This window comes from Stegostoma tigrinum, chromosome 22 (assembly GCF_030684315.1).
Source record: "Stegostoma tigrinum isolate sSteTig4 chromosome 22, sSteTig4.hap1, whole genome shotgun sequence".
Lineage (NCBI taxonomy): Eukaryota > Metazoa > Chordata > Chondrichthyes > Orectolobiformes > Stegostomatidae > Stegostoma > Stegostoma tigrinum.
Genome location: NC_081375.1, coordinates 37,721,536 through 37,744,673, shown reverse-complemented (window position 1 = coordinate 37,744,673; position 23,138 = coordinate 37,721,536). Strand labels below are relative to the sequence as shown.

Here is a 23,138-nt window from a genome sequence, read left to right as displayed (position 1 = left end):
AATATTATTAAAAAAGACTGAAAAATGCATATACGACAACTGCCTGTGACAGGTTCAAGTTATAGAACATAGAACAGTACAGCACAGAACAGGCCCTTCAGCCCACAATGTTGTGCCGACCATTGATCCTCATGTATGCACCCTCAAATTTCTGTGACCATATACATGTCCAGCAGTCTCTTAAATGACCCCAATGACCTTGCTTCCACAACTGCTGCTGGCAACGCATTCCATGCTCTCACAACTCTCTGCGTAAAGAACCCGCCTCTGACATCCCCTCTATACTTTCCACCAACCAGCTTAAAACTATGACCCCTCGTGCTAGCCACTTCTGCCCTGGGAAATAGTCTCTGGCTATCAACTCTATCTGTGCCTCTCATTATCTTGTATACCTCAATTAGGTCCCCTCTCCTCGTCCTTTTCTCCAATGAAAAGAGACCGAGCTCAGTCAACCTCTCTTCATAAGATAAGCCCTCCAGTCCAGGCAGCATCCTGGTAAACCTCCTCTGAACCCTCTCCAAAGCATCCACATCTTTCCTATAATAGGGCGCCCAGAACTGGGTAGAAATGGAAACTTTTCCTTTACGTCCCTTTGATGATTTTATACTTTGACCACAAATACTAAAAATCATAGGTCCCTGTTCCAAAGCATCATAAACTGAGGTGCTGTGGCAGAATTAAAGTGGGGGAGAAAAGCCAAATATATCAAACAAACAATGCTGTTGTGCGCGCACACATCACAAAATCAAGTGACAATACCTCATACTACTGGCCAGATCTGAACGGACTTGAAATAAAGTGTTGTATGCAGTGAAAAGCATGTTTACATTTATATGTACAGAGGCCACACTGACAACCCAGGGCTGGAATTTAAATTATTACAATATTCAGCAAGTCAGCAATGTCACATATTAACTGCTCCATGTGGCCCAGAACCACAGGCATTAGGCTCAGTGTGGGAGGAAAAAAATTGTGGTTGAAACATTGATCCAAAAACTTGAGAGAGTTCATCTACATTAAGAAAAACAAAGAACAGGATTTATTTTCTTCTCAGATACAAATCTCTGTATAAAACCCACATTACCTGAGCCTGCTCTTCAGGGTGTTCACCTCCCGATTCATGGCCTCAGCAGTCTCCGTGGTATCATCCAGTTCACGCTGGAGTTTCCGACGTGCTGCATTCGCACGTGTCGCCTCCTCTTCCGCCTCCTCCAACTGCCGCTTCAGTTGTTTCATGCGAGAGTTGGATTTCTCTACCTAGAAATATTTGGCACCTCAATTGATCTTGAATTTTTAAGAATCAGGTAGACATCAAAAGTGATTACAGCAATACTTTTCTCCTGCTAGACACCAACTTTCCACAAGTGTCTTCTGTAATTACCGTTTGCCTCCAAATGCCAAAAGCAGAAGGTCGTGACCATCACAGGAGAGGTTAAGCTAAACACAGTCCAGTATTACTCAAGTCAGAGCACTGCGTATCACCCACCTATAGGATGCTATACGATGCAAATCTAAAATCTTATTACGCAGTTAATACCTCATTTACAATTTTATGGAATATACGCTATACACAGGCTTCTTGTCTCTTGCTATCAAACTCAAGAACTTGATAGATTTTTGTGGCACTGGTTCACAATATACACGCCAGCTACCCAAAAATCAAAATCAATCCCACAAAATCAAAGGCAGGCTGTGCAATGTTGCCTATTTCTTCCTTCCACACCCACCTGCCTCAAAATCATCCAAGACTATGTAGGGGGTCAGATTTAATTTTTGGGGATAGCAATAAAATAAATGGTGGTGGATTGGTCACACTCTGGTAAGTCACAGCAACAGCAATAACAGAAAACTTGGCAACATAAGAGCAGTCGGCTCATCTAACATCTTCCAGTCGTGCCATCACAGGCAAGTAACATTACATCTGATAATAAAATGTGAGGCTGGATGAACACAGCAGGCCAAGCAGCATCTCAGGAGCACAAAAGCTGACGTTTCGGGCCTAGACCCTTCATCAGAGAGGGGGATGGGGGGAGGGAACTGGAATAAATAGGGAGAGAGGGGGAGGCGGACCGAAGATGGAGAGTAAAGAAGATAGGTGGAGAGAGTGTAGGTGGGGAGGTAGGGAGGGGATAGGTCAGTCCAGGGAAGACGGACAGGTCAAAGAGGTGGGATGAGGTTAGTAGGCATCCCCTCCCCTGTCTGCTTTCCGGAGAGACCACTCTCTCCGTGACTCCCTTGTTCGCTCCACACTGCCCTCCAACCCCACCACACCCGGCACCTTCCCCTGCAACCGCAGGAAATACTACACTTGCCCCCACGCCTCCCCCCTCACCCCTATCCCAGGCCCCAAGATGACATTCCACATTAAGCAGAGGTTCACCTGCACATCTGCCAATGTGGTATACTGCATCCACTGTACCCGGTGCGGCTTCCTCTACATTGGGGAAACCAAGCGGAGGCTTGGGGACCGCTTTGCAGAACACCTCCGCTCAGTTCGCAACAAACAACTGCACCTCCCAGTCGCAAACCATTTCCACTCCCCCTCCAATTCTCTTGATGACATGTCCATCATGGGCCTCCTGCACTGCCACAATGATGCCACCCGAAGGTTGCAGGAACAGCAACTCATATTCCGCCTGGGAACCCTGCAGCCATATGGTATCAATGTGGACTTCACCAGTTTCAAAATCTCCCCTTCCCCTACTGCATCCCTAAACCAGCCCAGTTCATCCCCTCCCCCCACTGCACCACACAACCAGCCCAGCTCTTCCCCCCCCACCCACTGCATCCCAAAACCAGTCCAACCTGTCTCTGCCTCCCTAACCGGTTCTTCCTCTCACCCATCCCTTCCTCCCACCCCAAGCCGCACCCCCAGCTACCTACTAACCTCATCCCACCTCCTTGACCTGTCCGTCTTCCCTGGACTGACCTATCCCCTCCCTACCTCCCCACCTACACCCTCTCCACCTTCGGTCCGCCTCCCCCTCTCTCCCTATTTATTCCAGTTCCCTCCCCCCATCCCCCATCCCCCTCTCTGATGAAGGGTCTAGGCCCGAAACGTCAGCTTTTGTGCTCCCGAGATGCTGCTTGGCCTGTGTTCATCCAGCCTCACATTTTATTATCTTGGAATCTCCAGCATCTGCAGTTCCCATTATCTCTCTTACATCTGATAATACCATGTTAACTAGCAATATCATAAGTGAACTTTAGAGCACACAGGCCAGTCAATTGAAGATGCTTAGTCTGTCTCATAATGCAGTTCAGTAGCACTTGCTAAAATTTAAAGCTATATTCATGACCATGGACCTGTCCAATACGGTACAAAAATTTGTTCATGCATTACACTTTCTTGTATTAATCAAAGCACGGTCACCATTATGTTGGAGAAGAATTCACATCTGTCCTGAAGTCATGGTAAAGTTCACAATGACCGAGTATTTAGGTTAATTACTTTTATGGCCTTCTACAATCCATCACCTTTTGGGCCAGTGTCTTTCCCCCATTTGGGAGTTCTGACCACAATGGGAATGAAGGGAGTGCAGAACTGCTAAGTGGTACTAACTTGTAGTCTGCTGAGCAACATTCATAGATCAACCTGGTTTCTTTTTTCTTCCCTGGAGTTTTTGTTCCTGATTGAACTAGATTAAAACCCTTTTATATTGGAGCCAGTGTGTCAGAATCAGTGATCTGGTTCCTAGTATTTACATTGTACAATCTCAAAGCATGAGAAATATATTTTCTGTTAGGATGAATACCAGATAACAATCTAATATACAATAGGCTACCAAATCAAGTAATTAAAATGCCAAAAGTGGTTTACAAATACTAGTGTCTGAATGTGACCAATAAAGTTGAACTGACAACATGGAACTTGATGGAATTGCTCTTAGCTGAAGGTTGTAGCTCCCATTAGCCATTGTAGACTGCAAAATATTCAGATGGTTTGTACTGCATGCCCAAACTTGGTAACAGACACAAGAGGCTGTGTTTTTATTTACAGAATTTGAGCAAGCATGCCCCGAATCAAATTTTAACTAGGTGAATGCCACGGCATGTTCGTCATGGGCTTCTGCCATTGACTCCTTAGGAGAAACTCCCAATTCTAAATCTTGAATTAAAAAGTTGAGTTGTCTGATTTTACAAACAAATTATCTCTTTCAATTCCGCTAAAGTCAGATTATGGTTCCCTTCAACAGAGGCAGTTGGATTTAAGGTTCTTGTGAAGATTTGTAGTTCGGGGTTGCGCGTGAGGTTGATGACTTGATTGCCAAGCTGGCTGGTTATAGTTCAGACATTTCGTCTCCGTGCTAGGTAACGTCATCAGTGCGGCCTTCGATAAAGTGATGTGGTTCTACTCTGCTTAGTATTTATAAATAAACATAGTTTAGACAGACCAGCCAGCTCAGCGGGCAAGTCAACAACCTCAGTGGCAGCTGGATTTTGGGAATGCATGCATAAGCATACAAAGTTGTCAGAAGTGAGCTAATTGTTTGGATTGTACTCCCAATAATGGCTGATGCAGCTACATTAATTTTTCTTTCAAGCAGAAGTTCATCTGATACCCATTAAGTCTTTTGAAATCTTATTTGATTGACAGTGGTAGCACCCAAGACCTAACAGCAATAAATAATGCAGTTGCTGTATTTCAATCATTTTAGTTCCATATCAGAGATAAGTGTTTAGAATTCACATACTGCCTAAAATCTCAAATGTTGATAAAAAGGTCTCTGATGTCCAAATTATTTTTCATGTCAAGTAATCATATTGCCATGCAAAAAAACAAAATCCTGAATCGTTATTTATTCTTGTATAATTTTGTAACTTGAAACAAATTTCAATTAGTAGTTTAGACTGTACTGCATAAATTTCAAAATGTGCTCTCATCCATTACTTCAAAGTGAGCAGTGTAGGATAGTATCACATTATATAACGCACATACCCTTGTAATAAGAGTATATTAATTTTGTGCTTTTTTTGGGGGTCAGGCTGAGCTTTGCAGGTTTTGGTTATGAAAACTGAACTGACTTGGAATTTTGAAAACTAGTCCCAACTGTGGCATGTATCCATCTATAATGGAATATAAAGGCACTTAGTCAAAGCAAATACACTGCATAAATTAAGGCTAAGTGATTATTTTTAATTAGCTTCCTTTGTTGACTGTTTAGGGCAAAGATTCTGCAAATTGCATTCATTCTGAAAAGCACTTTTCGCCCAGAAGTTTCTGCTTAAACTGATTTGCTTTACTATTAAATGCAAAAATTGGCTGAGAGCCAGTGTAATTGTGCAGTGCGTTAAAGCCAAATTCTTTTTCAAAGATAGCTTTAAACGTAGTTCTTGATATATTGAAGAACAATAGAAAGTGGGTTTAATTAGGGAAGTTAATATTTTAAAACAATATCAGTAAAAAGCTGCATTTCTTCAAGTGCTGAAAATTACTTTCCAAATAACAATCATTGTTAGACTGAGGCACAACTAGGTCCTAAGAAATTTGAAAACAAAAAAAATTCAAAAACAAGTGTACCGACTGGTGAGCTTGCGACTAGTTTTATATTTTTGGAATCTCCACGATATATCCAATGCTAATTAATTCACTCCCGAGTGTGTGGTCAGTTTCGGGAGTAGCTCCTGTGTCTACCAAACGGTGTTTTCGAAACCAGCGCAAAGCTTACAGAGAGTAGAGTTGCAACAGAATGTAACTGGTGTTCTCTTGCAGTAGTTCAGATAATGTTAGGAAAATTGCAGAGAGGGAGCCAGTGCAATTCATTAAAAACTCCAGGTTAAAACACTTCTAAAAATGAACAAAAAAAAAACAGGAAAAAATACATGTTTTCCTTTTCCAGTGACAGATTTGTTTAGCTGGGGGAAAATTACTCAGCAGCACAGACATTTCTAATATTGCGATCTGGAAAGTAAACTTCACTGGTTAATCAGTACCAGGCAGACCTGCAGAAATGCCCAGTTCTTAAACTATATTTTGGGCTTTACTATCTAACATGTATGCATGTTTTATGAAGGTCAAAGACAAAGTTTCCCTATTGTTTTAAATGATAAAGGATGTGCTGAGGGGTGTCAGTACAATGGGACATGGGGCAGCAGTGGTTACCACTGGTACCACAGTGCCAAGGACCCAGGTTCAACGCTACCCTTAAATGACTGTGCAAACTCTACACATTCTCCCCATACCTGTGTCGGTTTCCTCTGTGCACTCAGATTTCTTCCCACAATCCAAGTGCAGGCTAAGTGGACTAGCTGTGCTAAATTGCCTTTTGGTGTCCAGGTTAGGTGGGCTACCAATGGTAAAATGAAGGGTTACAGGGACAGGTGGTCTGGGTGAGATGCTCTTTGGAGTTGGTGTGACTTGATGGGCCAAATGGCTTGTTTTTATAGGATAGGGATTCTATAATTGTGTGATCAGATGTTCCATGGTAACACAGATCTTCTATTTCAATAAAAGTTTATTTCTACATGAATCATAACATTTGAAGAAAACAGATAGAAAACTACCTGCTCCTTGTATTGATCTGCATGCCTGCGTTCATCTTCAACCTGCATGTACACTTCCTTCAGCTTCTTTTCTGTGCGACGAACAAGCTTGTTGGCTGCTGCTCGCTCTCTGTAATGACAAAATCACTTTAAAGAAAAATTGCTAAAAGATTGAATTGAAATCTAGACTGCAGTACAGAAACAAAGACATGCTGATCATCTCTTTCACTCGAGGACAGAAGCAAAAATACCAAATCTCAAGGGGAACAATTCATTCTGCATGGGAACACTGTGCCAATTAGTTGACAGTGCAACCGATTGCTGTAAAGGCAGCACCAATGCCTTGGCCAAAGGAGATTTACCTCCAACTTTTGAAAAATGCATGTGGCTTCAATTAGTCAGGGCACTGCCATGGGGAAATGCATCTGGGAGCAGCTATCTTCTGCTGACAACATGTACACACCAACTGAATATTCCCATCAGTGCCCAATATTGGTTAGGATTCTGCTATTTGACAGAACTTGCTGAGCAATCCCAGGCGCACTAATTATATTTAGTAAAATTTAAGATCAGCTTGAGTTTGCAAAGTGGCTCATTTCCACTTGCTTGAAGCTATGAAATTCACACAGAACTCTGCTCACAAACAGAGTAGGTAGCGTGCCGTTTAAAATTAAAGAAAAGGTTTGTTTCCAGTGTTCCTTATACACTCTCCATGGCAAAGTCTCAGAATCTGCCAATGGCATCTTTTATTGATGCAAAAATAACACGTGTTTGTCCTGACAAATGGAAGATTAAAAGCTTCAACGGTATATCTCATCTGCGACAGTCAAGTTCTGCACCTACCAAGTGACTTCTTAAAAATCCATACATTTATCCAAAACATTGACACTTAAATTTTAAAGATTTTCCCCAAATTTGTGATAACCAACATGTCTTAAGTGTGGTACCCAACTTGAGACTTTGATACAAAATAGATAGCTCAAAAGAAATAGAAGATATTCATCAAAACAAGTAAATTTGTAATTGTTCAGCTTTGAACACGGAATATATATTCAGAATGGATAATGGATGTGAAAATTACTTGCTGTACAACCATATGTCCACCAAGTGGCAACGTGGCAATTACTAACAGTAAATTGCACTTCCAAGTTTAATTTTAAATTGCACTAAAACTAAAATAAGTTTTTAAAATGAGATTCAAATCAAATTTGGAAAATCTAGAAACTTAATACCTAAGTTGTTACCTATACCCTGTGAAGCAATACAATATGAACTGCAATAAAAATGGGCACCTTAAAGAATTGCAGGATTTTCTAAAATTCTTCAGATTACTTTCAATTTTGAAATGAACATTATTGTGAAATGGACAATGCAAAGTGCAACAATAAGTTTGATTGATGGATCATCCAGCGTTATATCTTCACATTGTAATTTTGAAGATAGAAATGTGTAGAGAATGCATACTGACAGGGTGTTATGTTGTTACACTGAACCAAAAATCAAAATGGCCATTCTGACACTAATTGTGTATAACTACCTGACTAAATTGAAAAATCCCTTGTCCTATTTTGTTTGAAATTAGAACTGAAATGTTGCATTTAAGCTAAATGTCAATTAGATACCAAGATCAAACAGACCTGAATGATCATTCAGCAACAGTCCTGCTGTACATAATCTATTGCAAACTTTGTAACCTCTCCCACCATCCTTTAACCATAAGCTCTGCTAACATTTGGGAAGCTAGAATTCCAATAAGAAGCTACCACAAACAATGTGAACATGAATTACCTTAACTTCAGTTTAATTCTGGCTTCAAAAAGAAATTAACTTCATATCCAATTAGCAATTGTTGCCAAAAGCCCAAAAAAACACTTTTGTAAATCCCCCTCCTCCAAAAAAAAAATGGAAACTCAATAATTCCCCTCACATAAACATGTAACAATGAATTGCAGGTCATTTAATGAGGCCAGTGATTAGATCAGAATATAAAAATAAAAGTTTTACAGTATAAATACAGGCCTATGGAATAGAGTCTCAGAGGTGTCTCGGGAACCAGTTTTTAAAGTTAAGATTCAAGACACTATTGTCTTGCGCTTGCTGGATCAAATTCCTTGTGTTACTAAAATGATAATCAACATGAAGCTGGCAGGAGCCAAGCATATAATGTGTGTGCAGAGGGGAAGAGGGGAAAGAGGGGAATACACAGTGCACAACTGTTTTACTTTGCTTCCTGTTCAAGTTGTTCCTCCAACTGCGCTATCTTGGCCTCCAGTGCCGAAATTGTTGACTTGAATTTGGACTTCACTGATCCCTCCAGTTCTTGAAGCTTGGCTTTGAGTTCTTTGTTCTGTCGTTCAAGTTGTTGCCGTGCATTTTCACTCTTCTGTCCAGCACTGCGTTCGCTAGCAAGCTCAGAGTTCAGAGTTTCAACCTTGTGAGAAAGTTGAAGCAGAACAAATGGGTAAAGAGTTGGAAATCTCAGACTTTGCCAAATGCTTCTCCAATATTTTGGCTTCATCTAAAGATCCAATGTAACTGGTTTTATTTCCTTGGTCAATTTTTTAAGTTAACAAATAAATAAAAACATAGTCAGGGCATTAGAACTGCAGAAATTGAGTACACAGCATCAAATCTGCTATTGCAAATAGAGTGCTGAACTAACTTATTGTGCTTTTCACCACTCTTGGAAAACACTGCATCAATTTTGTTTTATAAAATTTAAGGAGACAACTAGTCAAACAAGGCACCATTGTACCACTTAAATGAACAAATACAGATATTAAAATGAAAATGATAACAAAATAAATTCAGAATGCTTGTCGTAAAGGATTTCCAAATCTTCTATTTCTCAAAATCCAGTTTAGTGTGCAATATCTTATTAACTTAAACTACACACACCAAAGTGAAGCTCTGACCTTGCAACTGGCTACTCTGCACACTTGAAATCAGAGGCTGACTAAATATGAAAGCATAGAATGGGTTAGAGAAGGCAAATACAATAAGCCCAGTTCTTGCACAAAACACTCCATTTGATCATTGATTATCATGGAAAGACTCTGGAAAGGATTACCCAATCACCTGTAAACCAAGCAGAACCGCAACATAGCCATTTTACAAGACTAGACCCAAAAGCTGAAATTCTAGATTTTACACAAGAAAGACTGCTTCACACTGTGCTTTCTCCTTTTAGTAACAGGGAAGAGAATCCAGTCCAGAAAAGGAGAATTCAAGTTGATAGCAGGAATGCAATGGGATGGCAACAGGGTGTGTAATTGGTTAGTTATTACACGGACCTTTCCCCAGCTCAAGATCGAAGGAATACTAGGGGCTACATTAATCAGCCTAACATCCCTACAGGGCATTAATAAAGTCAGCACTTCATTGACTTGACACATCTGACCTTGCCAAACACAATCCCAGCACTGGGTCAAAGCTTTAAGGGACATTTGAAATACAAAACTGTTTCCTGGGTAGTGAAGTGGACGGGCTTGAGTGTTAAGATGTTTATACTGTTCAAAGCTGCAGAAAATTAGTCAAAACTACTTACTAAACTCAATACAACAGCAAATCCTGTTGAGGAATTTTGAGCTCTCATGACAGTGCTGCAATTCTGCACCATACATTAAGTTTAAGCATTATTTATTGTAATTGCTTCCAGCTTCATAGCAGCACGAATTGATGTGGTAACAAAAGGTATTTCGCAGTTTCTCTAAAGGAATACTATGCTAGCATAAATAAGAAACTTTTCTGACTTGACTGATAGCAAGAGAGAGAGCTTGAAACAATGAGAAATTGTAGCTACTTCATTAATGTAATAATTATTGATATATACTGAGTTTATATAATTACTGGTCTATTCATTTCATTACGCATTAGTTTATTAATTATGCTTATCACAAGATTCAAAGAAACAAAAAATACCAAAGAGGCAGCATACTTAACTAAAAATGGATTGTGTTAGTAACCTGTCATGTCTAGTGGGTAAATTTTCCATCAGGTCTAGCACAATAGAATTAACTTTAAATGGTGAAAAAACAAACCTGCATTGTAGTTTTGCGGAATCTATCATTAAGGAGCTCCATGTTGCTCTGTTCCTCTTCAAGTTCTTCTTCTAACTGGGCAATACGAGCTTCCAAGCGACGTTTCTCATCCAATAAAGCAGATCTGAGGAATTAGTGATTTAAAAAGAGAGGATTTTGATCAACCAGATGCTCCATTGACTGGAACCAAATAAAACAGATTAAGTCCCAACTGGAATTTGAGAGACCTGAATGAAGTTCCTGCCACCCTGTATTGTGATGTGCAGATAACCAGAAGGTACCACAAAGCTCACTCAAGTTCCCCCTTTTAAAAAGCACCAGAAACAAGAAAACAATGCTGCAGCATGACATGCACATGTTACGCATAAAGAGCAATTAGAAGGGACATGTATGAGGCAGGTTAGTTCTGTGCCAGAGAACTACAGCTCAGGTTCTTAAAGTTCTTCTTAAAAAAAAATTGGTAGAACATATGTTCTATCTGCATCATAAAACTGCTGGAGTATTGATAGTTTAAGCTAAATAGCATTTTGACTGCATATCATCTCACTCCCCTAAGCTAGCACAACTATCTTCACCTGCCCAAGGCAGGTGTCGCAATACATGTGCTCATCTGCTCCAGTTTAACCCATGGTCAGACTACTCAGTGTGAAACATAGAATGAAGCTCAGTATGAAGACCCAAAGCAAGGTAATCTCATCTATTCTGCATTCTCCACATTTTAAATGGTGTTTGCCAAAGTAATTGACAACGGAGCATTCCTGCAGAGAGGTTAAGTCTCAACGTGCACCTATGTACCACTTTTAAATGTGAGTAAAAGCAATACAACCATTAGAATGAAGGTTAACTTGTGCACTACAACTAAACCATGACAGACATATTTAATGTACAAGCATTTGCCCTCAAGGCAACTTTACATCAGCCAATGTGCAGTTTGGATACAAAGTAAAAAATAACTTAAACAGGTGGAAAGCTTCTTTTACCCACTTTTTCTGTTGTCAATGAGGTGGGCTGGTGTTCTCATCTGTTTAACGCTGTCTGCTCTAACAATTTTCATACGACTGTCAGGACATTAGATAGTCAATTGCTAATGCCATTATAAAACGTCACAACCTAGCTTTCAACTTCAACGGGAAAAAGTCATACAATGGTATAGCTTCGGAGGTAAATACGGCTGAGGGATAGGAAACTGCAAGACTGCTTACATGCAATAGGATATCATTTTCGTACACATTGGCATATGCCCTCACTCAAGAGATCTTGGCAGAACAATACTGTATGGAGAACACTTCACTCTCCCCAGAGTTATGTTTGTGTGTGATTTATACAATAGATTTCTGTACTCAGGATTTATACTGTTGATTACAGTTTCATGACCTTGACTGAAAAGTGTATGAACACGGACCAAGGACCAAATCAAACTCTGAAGCACTGCCAAGTCAAATAAGCTGCTGGAACTTTAAGTCCTTCCAGAACTTACAAAGGGAGGACCAAGAGAGTGTGTGCCTGTTTGCACTAGCAGCAGCAGCTGTGAAAATGCATCACAAGAAAGGTAAAAAGACATGGGGAAGGAAAGACTGACCTAAGAGTGAAACATGACCACTAATAAACTTGAGGTGCAAGTTACCTGAAGGCACTGTTAACAACAGGCCAAGTCTGTTTATGTAGCCAGATCAACTAAATTTGAAAAAACTTCAAACAATAAATTTGAATTTTGGGCATTAGGAGACTAAAGTTCTTTACTGCTCAAGACTTGATAAACATCTGAGCCGGGTAAGAAGTCCAACCAGTCGTGAACTCGAGATACAAATCAGACCCGGCCCGTACTTCTGTCAGCAAAACATGAATTTCATTTAGATTTAAACTTGGGACTTAGTTTGATAAGAGTTTTAAATAAACATTTCTTGTAATAAATTTTGCAGCTATGGATCTGTGCCATACTTCCTTACTTTCCAGATGTGCTGTTTGCAATTTCATCTGCCAGTTCATCACGTTCCTGCTCTGCATGGCGACGTGCTCGCTCCGAGGCAGCCAGTTCCTTCAAAACGATACAGCATTAGTATCATGTGAAGCTGATCTGTGCAAATCAGTCACTAGACAGTGTACCTGTCCCATTAAAACATAATCAATGTAACTCCTTATTAACAGCAACACAGGTGTTGTCAACCCAGATGATGTACCATACATGAATTGCAATATTCAAAGCTATAATTTTCTTAAAATTAGGTTTACTTTTAAATGAGGTTAACAAATGAGTAGGCCCTTGAGACTATTCCACCATTCAATGCAATGAGTGGTAAATAATCTCAAGGCTCCATATTCTAAATATTTCACTTCACTGATAAATTAGCGAGCTTGGCATTGAAGTTAGGAGTTAGTATTTCCTGCTTTACATAGGACAGAACTACATACTTCTAAGCACCCTGTGTGTAGAAGTGCTCCCCAACTACTTTCCCAAATGGCTTGACTTGAATTTTAACGATTGCATCTTGTTCTGGAAATGCCACTCTCAGCCCCAACAGTGAAGACTTCTAAGCCTTTCAACCCTCAAGAAAAAAACACCAAACTGAACATATGAGAATACAAGATAATAAAATGTGAGGCTGGACAAACACAGCAGGCCAAGCAGCATCTCAGGAGCACAAAAGCTGACGTTTCGGGCCTAGACCCTTCATCAGAGAGGGGGATGGGGGGAGGGAACTGGATTCCAACACAAGTCCTCCTCCTGGACACCACCCCCAGGCCTCCTACCCTCCCTCGACCTCTTCATCTCCAACTGCCGTCGAGACATCAACCGCCTCAACCTCTCCACCCGTCTCACCCACTCCAACCTCTCCCCCGCAGAACGGGCAGCCCTCCGCTCCAACCCCAACCTCACCATCAAACCCGCAGACAAGGGTGGCGCAGTGGTAGTATGGCGCACTGACCTCTACATCGCCGAGGCCAGACGCCAACTCTCCGACACCACCTCCTACCGCCTCCTCGATCATGACCCCACACCTGAGCACCAAATCATCATCTCCAACACCATTCACGACCTCATCACCTCAGGGGACCTCCCACCCACAGCCTCCAACCTCATTGTTCCCCAACCCCGCATGGCCCGTTTCTATCTCCTTCCCAAAATCCACAAACCTGCCTGCCCTGGTCGACCCATCGTCTCAGCCTGCTCCTGCCCCACCGAACTCATCTCCACCTATCTGGACTCCATTTTCTCCCCTTTGGTCCAGGAACTCCCCACCTACGTCTGTGACACCACCCACGCCCTCCACCTCCTCCAGGACTTCCAATTCCCTGGCCCCCAACACCTCATATTCACCATGGACGTCCAGTCCCTGTACACCTGCATTCCGCATGGAGATGGCCTCAAGGCCCTCCGCTTCTTCCTGTCCCGCAGGCCCGACCAGTCCCCCTCCACCGACACTCATCCGCCTAGCTGAACTCGTCCTCACACTCAACAACTTCTCTTTTGACTCCTCCCACTTCCTACAGACTAAGGGGGTGGCCATGGGCACCCGCATGGGCCCCAGCTATGCCTGCCTCTTTGTAGGTTACGTGGAACAGTCCCTCTTCCGCACCTACACAGGCCCCAAGCCCCACCTCTTCCTCCGGTACATTGATGACTGTATCGGCGCCGCCTCTTGCTCCCCAGAGGAGCTCAAACAGTTCATCCACTTCACCAACACCTTCCACCCCAACCTTCAGTTCACCTGGGCCATCTCCAGCACATCCCTCACCTTCCTGGACCTCTCAGTCTCCATCTCAGGCAACCAGCTTGTAACTGATGTCCATTTCAAGCCCACCGACTCCCACAGCTACCTAGAATACACCTCCTCCCACCCACCCTCCTGCAAAAATTCCATCCCCTATTCCCAATTCCTCCGCCTCCGCCGCATCTGCTCCCACGACAAGACATTCCACTCCCGCACATCCCAGATGTCCAAGTTCTTTAAGGACCGCAACTTTCCCCCCACGGTGATCGAGAACGCCCTTGACCGCGTCTCCCGCATTTCCCGCGACACATCCCTCACACCCCGCCCCCGCCACAACCGCCCCAAGAGGATCCCCCTCGTTCTCACACACCACCCTACCAACCTTCGGATACAACGCATTATCCTCCGACACTTCCGCCATTTACAATCCGACCCCACCACCCAAGACAATTTTCCATCCCCACCCCTGTCTGCTTTCCGGAGAGACCACTCTCTCCGTGACTCCCTTGTTCGCTCCACACTGCCCTCCAACCCCACCACACCCGGCACCTTCCCCTGCAACCGCAGGAAATGCTACACTTGTCCCCACACCTCCTCCCTCACCCCCATCCCAGGCCCCAAGATGACATTCCACATCAAGCAGAGGTTCACCTGCACATCTGCCAATGTGGTATACTGCATCCACTGTACCCGGTGCGGCTTCCTCTACATTGGGGAAACCAAGCGGAGGCTTGGGGACCGCTTTGCAGAACACCTCCGCTCAGTTCGCAAAAAACAACTGCACCTCCCAGTCGCAAACCATTTCCACTCCCCCTCCAATTCTCTTGATGACATGTCCATCATGGGCCTCCTGCACTGCCACAACGATGCCACCCGAAGGTTGCAGGAACAGCAACTCATATTCCGCCTGGGAACCCTGCAGCCATATGGTATCAATGTGGACTTCACCAGTTTCAAAATCTCCCCTTCCCCGACTGCATCCCTAAACCAGCCCAGTTCGTCCCCTCCCCCCACTGCACCACACAACCAGCCCACCTCTTCCCCCCCACCCATTGCATCCCAAAACCAGTCCAACCTGTCTCTGCCTCCCTAACCGGTTCTTCCTCTCACCCATCCCTTCCTCCCACCCCAAGCCGCACCCCCCGCTACCTACTAACCTCATCCCACCTCCTTGACCTGTCCGTCTTCCCTGGACTGAGCTATCCCCTCCCTACCTCCCCACCTACACTCTCTCCACCTATCTTCTTTACTCTCCATCTTCGGTCCGCCTCCCCCTCTCTCCCTATTTATTCCAGTTCCCTCCCCCCATCCCCCTCTCTGATGAAGGGTCTAGGCCCGAAACGTCAGCTTTTGTGCTCCCGAGATGCTGCTTGGCCTGCTGTGTTCGTCCAGCCTCACATTTTATTATCTTGGAATCTCCAGCATCTGCAGTTCCTATCATCATATGAGAATACAATTCTAGTTCATGCAATTGCTCCCTGTAACCCAGTGAGAGGTCTGGCAACCTGGTACAATTGCACAGTACCCTTTCAAGGTACAGTGTCCTGAACCATACAGCACTCTGACATGATCTAACTTGGGTTTTGTACAGCTATACAAGTCTACCTCTTCTTTACACTGATTAGTGTAATTAGAAGGGCTGAATATTAGCCTGTAATTTCCACGTGGCTGAATATTACACTTTACTTATTTACTGACCAGCACCCCTAAAGCTTTAGGCCTCAACTAACACCACCGCCATTTAAAGTTATTGGCTCTATATCTCATGTCTAACAGAGGTAGCCTCACAGTTGCACTGAAATCTAACACCTAGTTTCATCCGCTCAGTCTAATGGAGACTTTGTAATTTTATGTCTTGTTAGTGATGCTTACTTTGCTGACAAACTTGGTTATTGGCAAGCTTGATCACCATTTCCAAATTATCCAAATCATTAGTGAATGTTAAGTGTTGACAAATAATTGACAAAATGGAATTATTAGCCTATTTTTACTTTTGGCAAATTAAAGCAAAATAAGTCAGCACTGAACCAAAACACAAATCATTTCAGGGGTTTATCAGCTGTTCTGTTCTATAAACACCGGTCCAGGTAATAAGTTGTTGGGCAAAAAATACCATTCCAGTCAAGAAAGATCAAAACACAATGTTACTTTTGGAAGCTGAAACCTTACACAAGCAGACTTTTGCTCCTATTCTTTGCACATCCCTCCAACAAAACCCACGTTATCCAAACAACTAGCCCCTTCAAAGTTTTGCAGGTTAGCCCTGAGGGTTTCTGTATACTTATAGCTTATCCTTAAAGTCATCAGACCCTGAGCTCATCCATTTGTATGGTTCTCTCAAAAGTGCAAAATTTCTATACACAATTTGATGCTTGTAATTTGAGCTGTACCAGGTGAACTTTAGAGATGCACATCTGTATTAGTGGTCCTGGAAACTTTAGACAGACATTAGCATTGACAATTCCCCAGTGCCAGCAATGAATGACAGGTCAGATGTATATACAGTATGACTGATTGTACCAACAAACCTCATGGAGTTGTAGAATTTCTGCCTCCAGACCTTTCAGCTTCTTTTCATTTTCTTTTGACTGAGCAAAGATCTCATCTCTTGAAACACGAGCCTCTTCCAGCTCACGTTGGTAGTCTTTCATCTGTGCCTGAGAAGGTTTTAAAGGAAGGGTTTCTCTTTAGACTGCAAATCTTACCCAGCCATTATAGCTGAAGACATAATAACTATCAATTACCAACATCTCCTTGGGCTATATGTGCAAATATGCCTTGGATGTTGCTCAAATATTTCTGCTTTTCTTAGTTCAAAGACATGAGAGAGAGTGGGGGGGGGGGGAAATCATCTGTACTTTGTTTATAAAATTCACAAAGAATGACAAAAAGTACCACCCTGTTTGGGTACAATTGAGGATGAGTGCAGATAGCTGTAATCTGAAGTCCATTAGAGACCTCAGGCATGTGATCAATGCCGATGGCTCGGGGTAGCTTTGAAAAGCTGCTGCCTCTCAGATGAAACATTAAACTCTCAGCTCGTGATCTGGCTGCAGTGAACATTAAATGATAGCCCAAAGTATTTTATGTACAGGCAGACAAAGTCTCCTGCCTAACATTCTTCTCAAGCATCCCAAAGAAAAAAGCTCATCAGGTCAAAAAGTCTCAAGTGGGATCTTACTGTGCTCAATTTGTATGCTGCTTTTGAAGTATACCACAAGTGATTTTATTTGCTTTTTGAATTACTGCAACCTCATTTGTTGACAATTACAAAATGTTTAGAGATAAAGATACCTTTGCCCATTGACACAAAAGTAAACAAAGGGAAAAAAAAACTCAGAACCATAGAGTTACCTGAAGTCTGCGGAGTTGTTTGATTGCCTCATCCCGGTTCTTGTTTGCTGCTTCAATCTGAGCCTCCAAATCTTTCAGATCCATCTCCAGTTTCTTCCTCCCAGCAACTGCTTGTGCTCGCTGTTTCCTTTCATCTTCAAGCTCAGCTTCCAGTTCACGAACCTACAGTGTGAATTAACACATTTCAGGTCATACATTACGACAAATGCTTCACTGCTTTCTGACACCCAGGGTCATGACAGAGACATTATCAATTGCACCAAATTACCACAAACTCAGTTCACCCTGAAACAAATCCACCTCTTGTTCGCTTTCATCTGGTCCACCTGACTCCTCCATTTACTTCCTTGACCTCCCTGTTTCCATTCATTGTCCACTGAGCAATAGTTCCCTCAACTATACCGCCTCAGACCCTGCTTCCTGCAAAGGCCTTCAGCCATATCTGATCCATCTCTTGCATCTGTCCTCACCCTCGCCCAGATCAGTTAGGTGGACGAGCAACACGTCCTTACCTTTCACCAGTCTATTTCAGAAGGATCGTACTCAACTTTTGTCATCTCCTGCAAAATGCCAACACACACTCCCCTGTCAGATTCCACAGAACTGGTCCCTCCATGACTCCCTGGTCCACATGCCCATGGCTCTTAATGCTTCCTTATTCTTCCACAAAAGCACCTTGCCACATAATTGCAGAAGGATAACACTTGCCCATTTACCACCTCCAAGGCCCCAAAACCATCTTCCAAGTTAAGCAACATTTCACCAGTACTACTTTCAATTGTTTGTAACACTCACAACATGGTCTCCTTTACATTGGCAAGACCAAACACAGCCCAGACGACCACTTTACAGAAGATCTTCACTCTGCTTGCAGGAGTGACCCTGGCCTCCCAAATCATTTAGCCGTTCAACAAAATACTTTGCTTTAATGCTAATATTTCTGTCCTGGGTCTGATGCATTGTTTCAGCAAATCACAACACAAGGAACAACATCTCATTTTCTGCTTAGGAATTTCACAGCCTTGAGGTCTCTATATTGACTTAAGTAACTTCAAAAGCTGACTACATTATGTCAGTTCTCAATTTTTCTTATATTCTTGCCCCCACAGCAGCGTCAACTTTATAGAGCTATAGGGAGAGGCTGAATTGTTGGGCTCTCCACACTCCAGAGCAGAGACTGAGGGGTGACCTTATAGAGGTTTATAAAATTATAATGGTGATTCATTGTGTTAATTCACCCTATGTCTTTTTCCCCAGGGTAGGGAAATCCAAAACTATAGACCATAAGTTTAAAGGTGAAAGGGCTAAGATTTGAAATGGACCTGAGGGTTTGCGTATATGGAACGAGCTGCCAGAAGAAGTTGGAGATGGGTACAATTACAACATTTGAAAATGCATCTAGATGAGTATATGAATAGGAAAATAGGAAATAGTGCTGGCAAATGGAATTAAGTCAGATTGGGATGCCAAGTCAGCGTGGACTGAGGGATCTGTTTCTGTGCTTTATGACTCTGTTCATGCCTTACTTTGGACTTAGTGAAAAAGGGCCACTTCTCACCATTTCACACAATAGTTTATGCACTTCACATTTTTTGCCTTCCTCCACTATCAACTATCCCCCTGCCTTGCACATTCAGTCTCTACTTACCCTCTTGCCCCTCCTCTGCCTCCAAATTGCATAAAAAAAAGCTAATTTCCAAAACCCTTTATAGTCTGTTTCTCTCCAGACACTGCCAGACCTGTTGAATTTCTCCAGCATTGTGTGGTTGTTTCAGATTTCCAACAATTTATGTTCCCATCTTTGTGTCAGCAGTCACTTCGCCAACTCTTTGGGCCCTTCCTTCTAGTCATTTAACTAAATTGTAAAACATTGAAGGTCCTTGAACAGATCCCGCAGCACACTACTTATTACATCTTGCCAAAATGAAAAAATGATTTGTTTATATCAGTTTTGTTAGTTCTCGAATATTCTTTTGCATGGTATCTTATTAAATCCTTTCTAGAAATTCAAGTACAGTGCATCTACCCATTTCCCTTTTATCTGCAGGCAAAGGGACACACCAATGGATTAGCTTTTTACCTGTTTAACCAACATTCTCTTCTTTTCTTCATTCTGCTCATCCCTGGCCTGCAGGTCACGCTCAAACTGGGCCTTCATGGCCTGCATATTGACCTCCAAACGCAGTTTGGCATCTTCAGTGGCCTGCAGCTCATCCTCCAGTTCCTCGAGCTGAGTCCTCATCTCCTCCACTTGCTGCTCCAAGGCTCGTTTGGACTTTTCCAGTTCATGCACCTACCATTCAAAGCAACAGCAATCAGAAACTGCTACTGAGCGATGAACTTCTTGCTTACCCTACTTCCACAAAATTGACCTTCCAATTACTAAAGCTTTAGTTTTCCCCTCTACAGAGAGGGGTCCCTACTTTCCCTGCAGGTACCAATATGCTAAAGTCACAAACTGGCTATTAAATAATTAGCAGCTCAGCAGAACTGTTTAGATATTTTAAAATCAACTTGTACAGATATATCACGATACACCTCCAGAGTAGTGGGGCATGAACCTTCTGGTCCTGGAGATAGAGATGCTAGCACTTTGCCACAACTGCTCGAGCAGCAGTGGACATTCTTTATCATTGCAAAATGAAAATTTGATTTGTACTAGTCTTCAAGTCAACATCAACACAATGAATGTTTAAAACAGGGCTAGAACATCTAAAATACCCTTCCCAATTAAATAAATAGTGAAAGTACACAAAACAACAGAAAATCTTATCTTTGTGCATCCAACACCAAAGCAATTCCATACTATTAAAAATTTGAAAACAGTTTTATAGTTTGTATTTTAAGTATACATGAAGGCTTAATCAAAGTGTGCTCATATTCCCAGGGAGTTCCTTTCTCCCTTAGCGAAGCTGTGTTCCATATTCAGGCAAGGTGCATTCTGGAAAATAAAAATTCATATTCCTATATATACCTACATGTCTAGGAATGCAGCAGTTCAAAGTGGCAGCTCACCGTCTCCTTCTCAAGGTCAACCAGAGATTGACAATAAGTGGTAGGCAGGCAGTGAAGCCCACATTCATGAATGAATGAAAAACCATTTTTCGCTCAGTTCATTAGCTTTCTGACTGAATTGCATTTCGGCGATAATAATTTGTGCCAATTAGGTTGTTGCTGCTCATCAACTATGTTGAAAGAACGGCATCCTGAATTACGTCTGGTTGCCGAGTCCTTTAAAGCTTTTAAAATATTTAGTGACAGAATTGGCATTTGCATAAATTAAATCACATTAATCTGAGCCATTACAACAAGACTAGATTAAATAAAAGTTATATCACATACAGTATTGAAGACAGTATTTTGAAGAGTCAACTTACATTCTTGCCCACATCATCCTTGGAGCTCATTAGGTCTTCCATTTCAGCACGGAGTTGCTTGTTTTGTCTTTCCAACTCCTCTTTGGCTTCAAGAGCTTCATCAAGAGATCGTGTTAACGATAGAGTCTTCGTCTCCTTTTCTCTGGCTTCAGCCTCAGCCCTGTCTCTTTCCTCAGCAAAGCGAGCTGAAACACTCTTTTCCTCAGCCAGCATCTGACAAAGAGTAAAAAGTTAATGTCCAGCCAAGATCAAGCTAGCACAGACATGTTAGGCCATCAATACTGTAATCATTCTATGAATCCCCAAACTGCAGAAAGCTGGCCCTCAAAATATCCACATTAATTAATTCAATTCAGAATTCTATGAACGATATTTCAAATTGGATTATGTATTTCACTTACCAATCCAGCAATTTCACAAGATTTACGAAGAAGGTGGAATCTCTGGTCATGGTTTATGAGGAAGGCGGCGGCTTATGTTAGGATGAGATGTGAAGGCTCAGTTAGGGCACTTGAGGGCTACGAGGTAGCCAGGAAAGACCTAAAGAGAGCGCTCAGGAGAGCCAGGAGGAGACATGAGAAGTTGTTGGCGGATAGGATCAGGGTAAACCCTAAGGCTTTCTATAGGTATTTAAGGAATAAAAGAATGACAAAAGAAAGATTAGGGCCAATCAAGGATAGTAGTGGGAAGTTGTGTGTGGAGTCAGAGGAGATAGGGGAAGCACTAAATGAATATTTTTCAACAGTATTCACTCCAGAAAATGACAATGTTGTCAAGGAGAATACAGAGATACAGGCTACTAGACTAGGTGGGATTGAGGTTCACAAGGAAGAGGTATTAGAAATCCTACAGAGGGTGAAGATAGATAAGTCCCCTGGGCTGGATGGATTTATCCTAGGATCCTCTGGGAAGCCAGGGAGGAGATTGCCTAGCCTTTGGCATTGATCTTTAACTTGTCATTGTCTACAGGAATAGTGCCAGATGACTGGAGGATAGCAAATGTGGTTCCCCTGTTCAAGAAGGGGAGTAGAGGCAACCCTGGTAATTATAGACCAGTGAGCCTTACCTCAGTTGTTGGTAAAGTGTTGGAAAAGGTTATAAGGGATAGGATTTATCATCTAGAAAAGAGTAAATTGATTAGGGATAGTCAGCACGGTTTTGTGAAGGGAAGGTTGTGTCTCACAAAACTTAGAGTTCTTTGAGAAGGTGACCAAACAGGGAGATGAGTGTAAACCGGTTGATGTGATGTTGATGGATTTCAGCAAGGCATTCGATAAGGTTCCCCACAGAAGGCTATTGTACAAAATGCGGAGGACTGGAATTGTGGGAGATATAGCAGTTTGGATCGGAAATTGGCTTGCTGAAAGGAGACACAGGATGGTAGTTGATGGGAAATGTTCATCCCGGAGACCAGTTACTAGTGGTGTACCGCAAGGGTCGGTGTTGGGTCCACTGCTGTTTGTCATTTTTATAAAATGACCTGGATGAGGGTGTAGAAGGATAGGTTAGTAAATTTGCAGACGACACTAAGGTCAGTGGAGTTGTGGATAGTGACGAAGGATGCTGTAGGTTGCAGAGAGACATAAATAAGCTGCAGAGCTGGGCTGAGAGGTGGCAAATGGAGGTTAATGCAGACAAGAGTGAGGTGATGCACTTTGGTAGGAGTAACCGGAAGGCAAAGTACTGGGCTAATGGTAAGATTCTTGGTAGTGTAGATGAGCAGAGAGATCTCGGTGTCCATGTACACAGATCCTTGAAAGTTAACAACCCTGTCAACCTGGGTGACAAGAAGGCAGACAGTGTTTTAGCTTTTATTAATAGAGGGATCGAGTTCCGGATCCAAGAGGTTATGCTGCAGCCGCACTTGGAGTATCGCGTACAGTTCTGGTCACTGCATTATAAGAAGGATGTGGAAGCTTTGGAAAGGGTGCAGAGGAGATTTAGTAGGATGTTGCCTGGTATGGAGGGAAGGTCTTACAAGGAAAGGCTGAGGGACTTGAGACTGTTTTCATTAGAGAGAAGGTGGAGAGGTGACTTAATTAAAACATATAAAATAAATCAGAGATAGGGTGGATAGGGAGAACCTTTTTCCTAGGATGGTGACGGCGAGCACGAGGGGGCATAGCTTTAAATTGAGGGGTGAAAGATATAGGACAGATGTCAGAGGTAGTTTC

General features: G+C 42.6%; 1 protein-coding gene across 4 annotated transcripts in view; it reads right to left on the bottom strand.

The window, feature by feature from the left end:
- LOC125463506 (myosin-10) overlaps positions 1–23,138 on the bottom strand; it is a 156,919-nt gene that overhangs the window by 2,374 nt on the left and 131,407 nt on the right. For all 4 annotated transcript variants that reach the window (XM_048554815.2, XM_048554818.2, XM_048554819.2 and 1 more), the window contains 9 exons: positions 20,965–21,177; positions 19,668–19,880; positions 17,588–17,749; positions 16,762–16,890; positions 12,470–12,558; positions 10,524–10,647; positions 8,706–8,914; positions 6,505–6,613; positions 1,085–1,257 (listed from right to left, as the gene is read on the bottom strand). In XM_048554815.2, the coding sequence (XP_048410772.1) occupies positions 1,085–1,257; positions 6,505–6,613; positions 8,706–8,914; positions 10,524–10,647; positions 12,470–12,558; positions 16,762–16,890; positions 17,588–17,749; positions 19,668–19,880; positions 20,965–21,177 (1,421 nt within the window). The remainder of the gene's footprint in view (positions 1–1,084; positions 1,258–6,504; positions 6,614–8,705; positions 8,915–10,523; positions 10,648–12,469; positions 12,559–16,761; positions 16,891–17,587; positions 17,750–19,667; positions 19,881–20,964; positions 21,178–23,138) is intronic.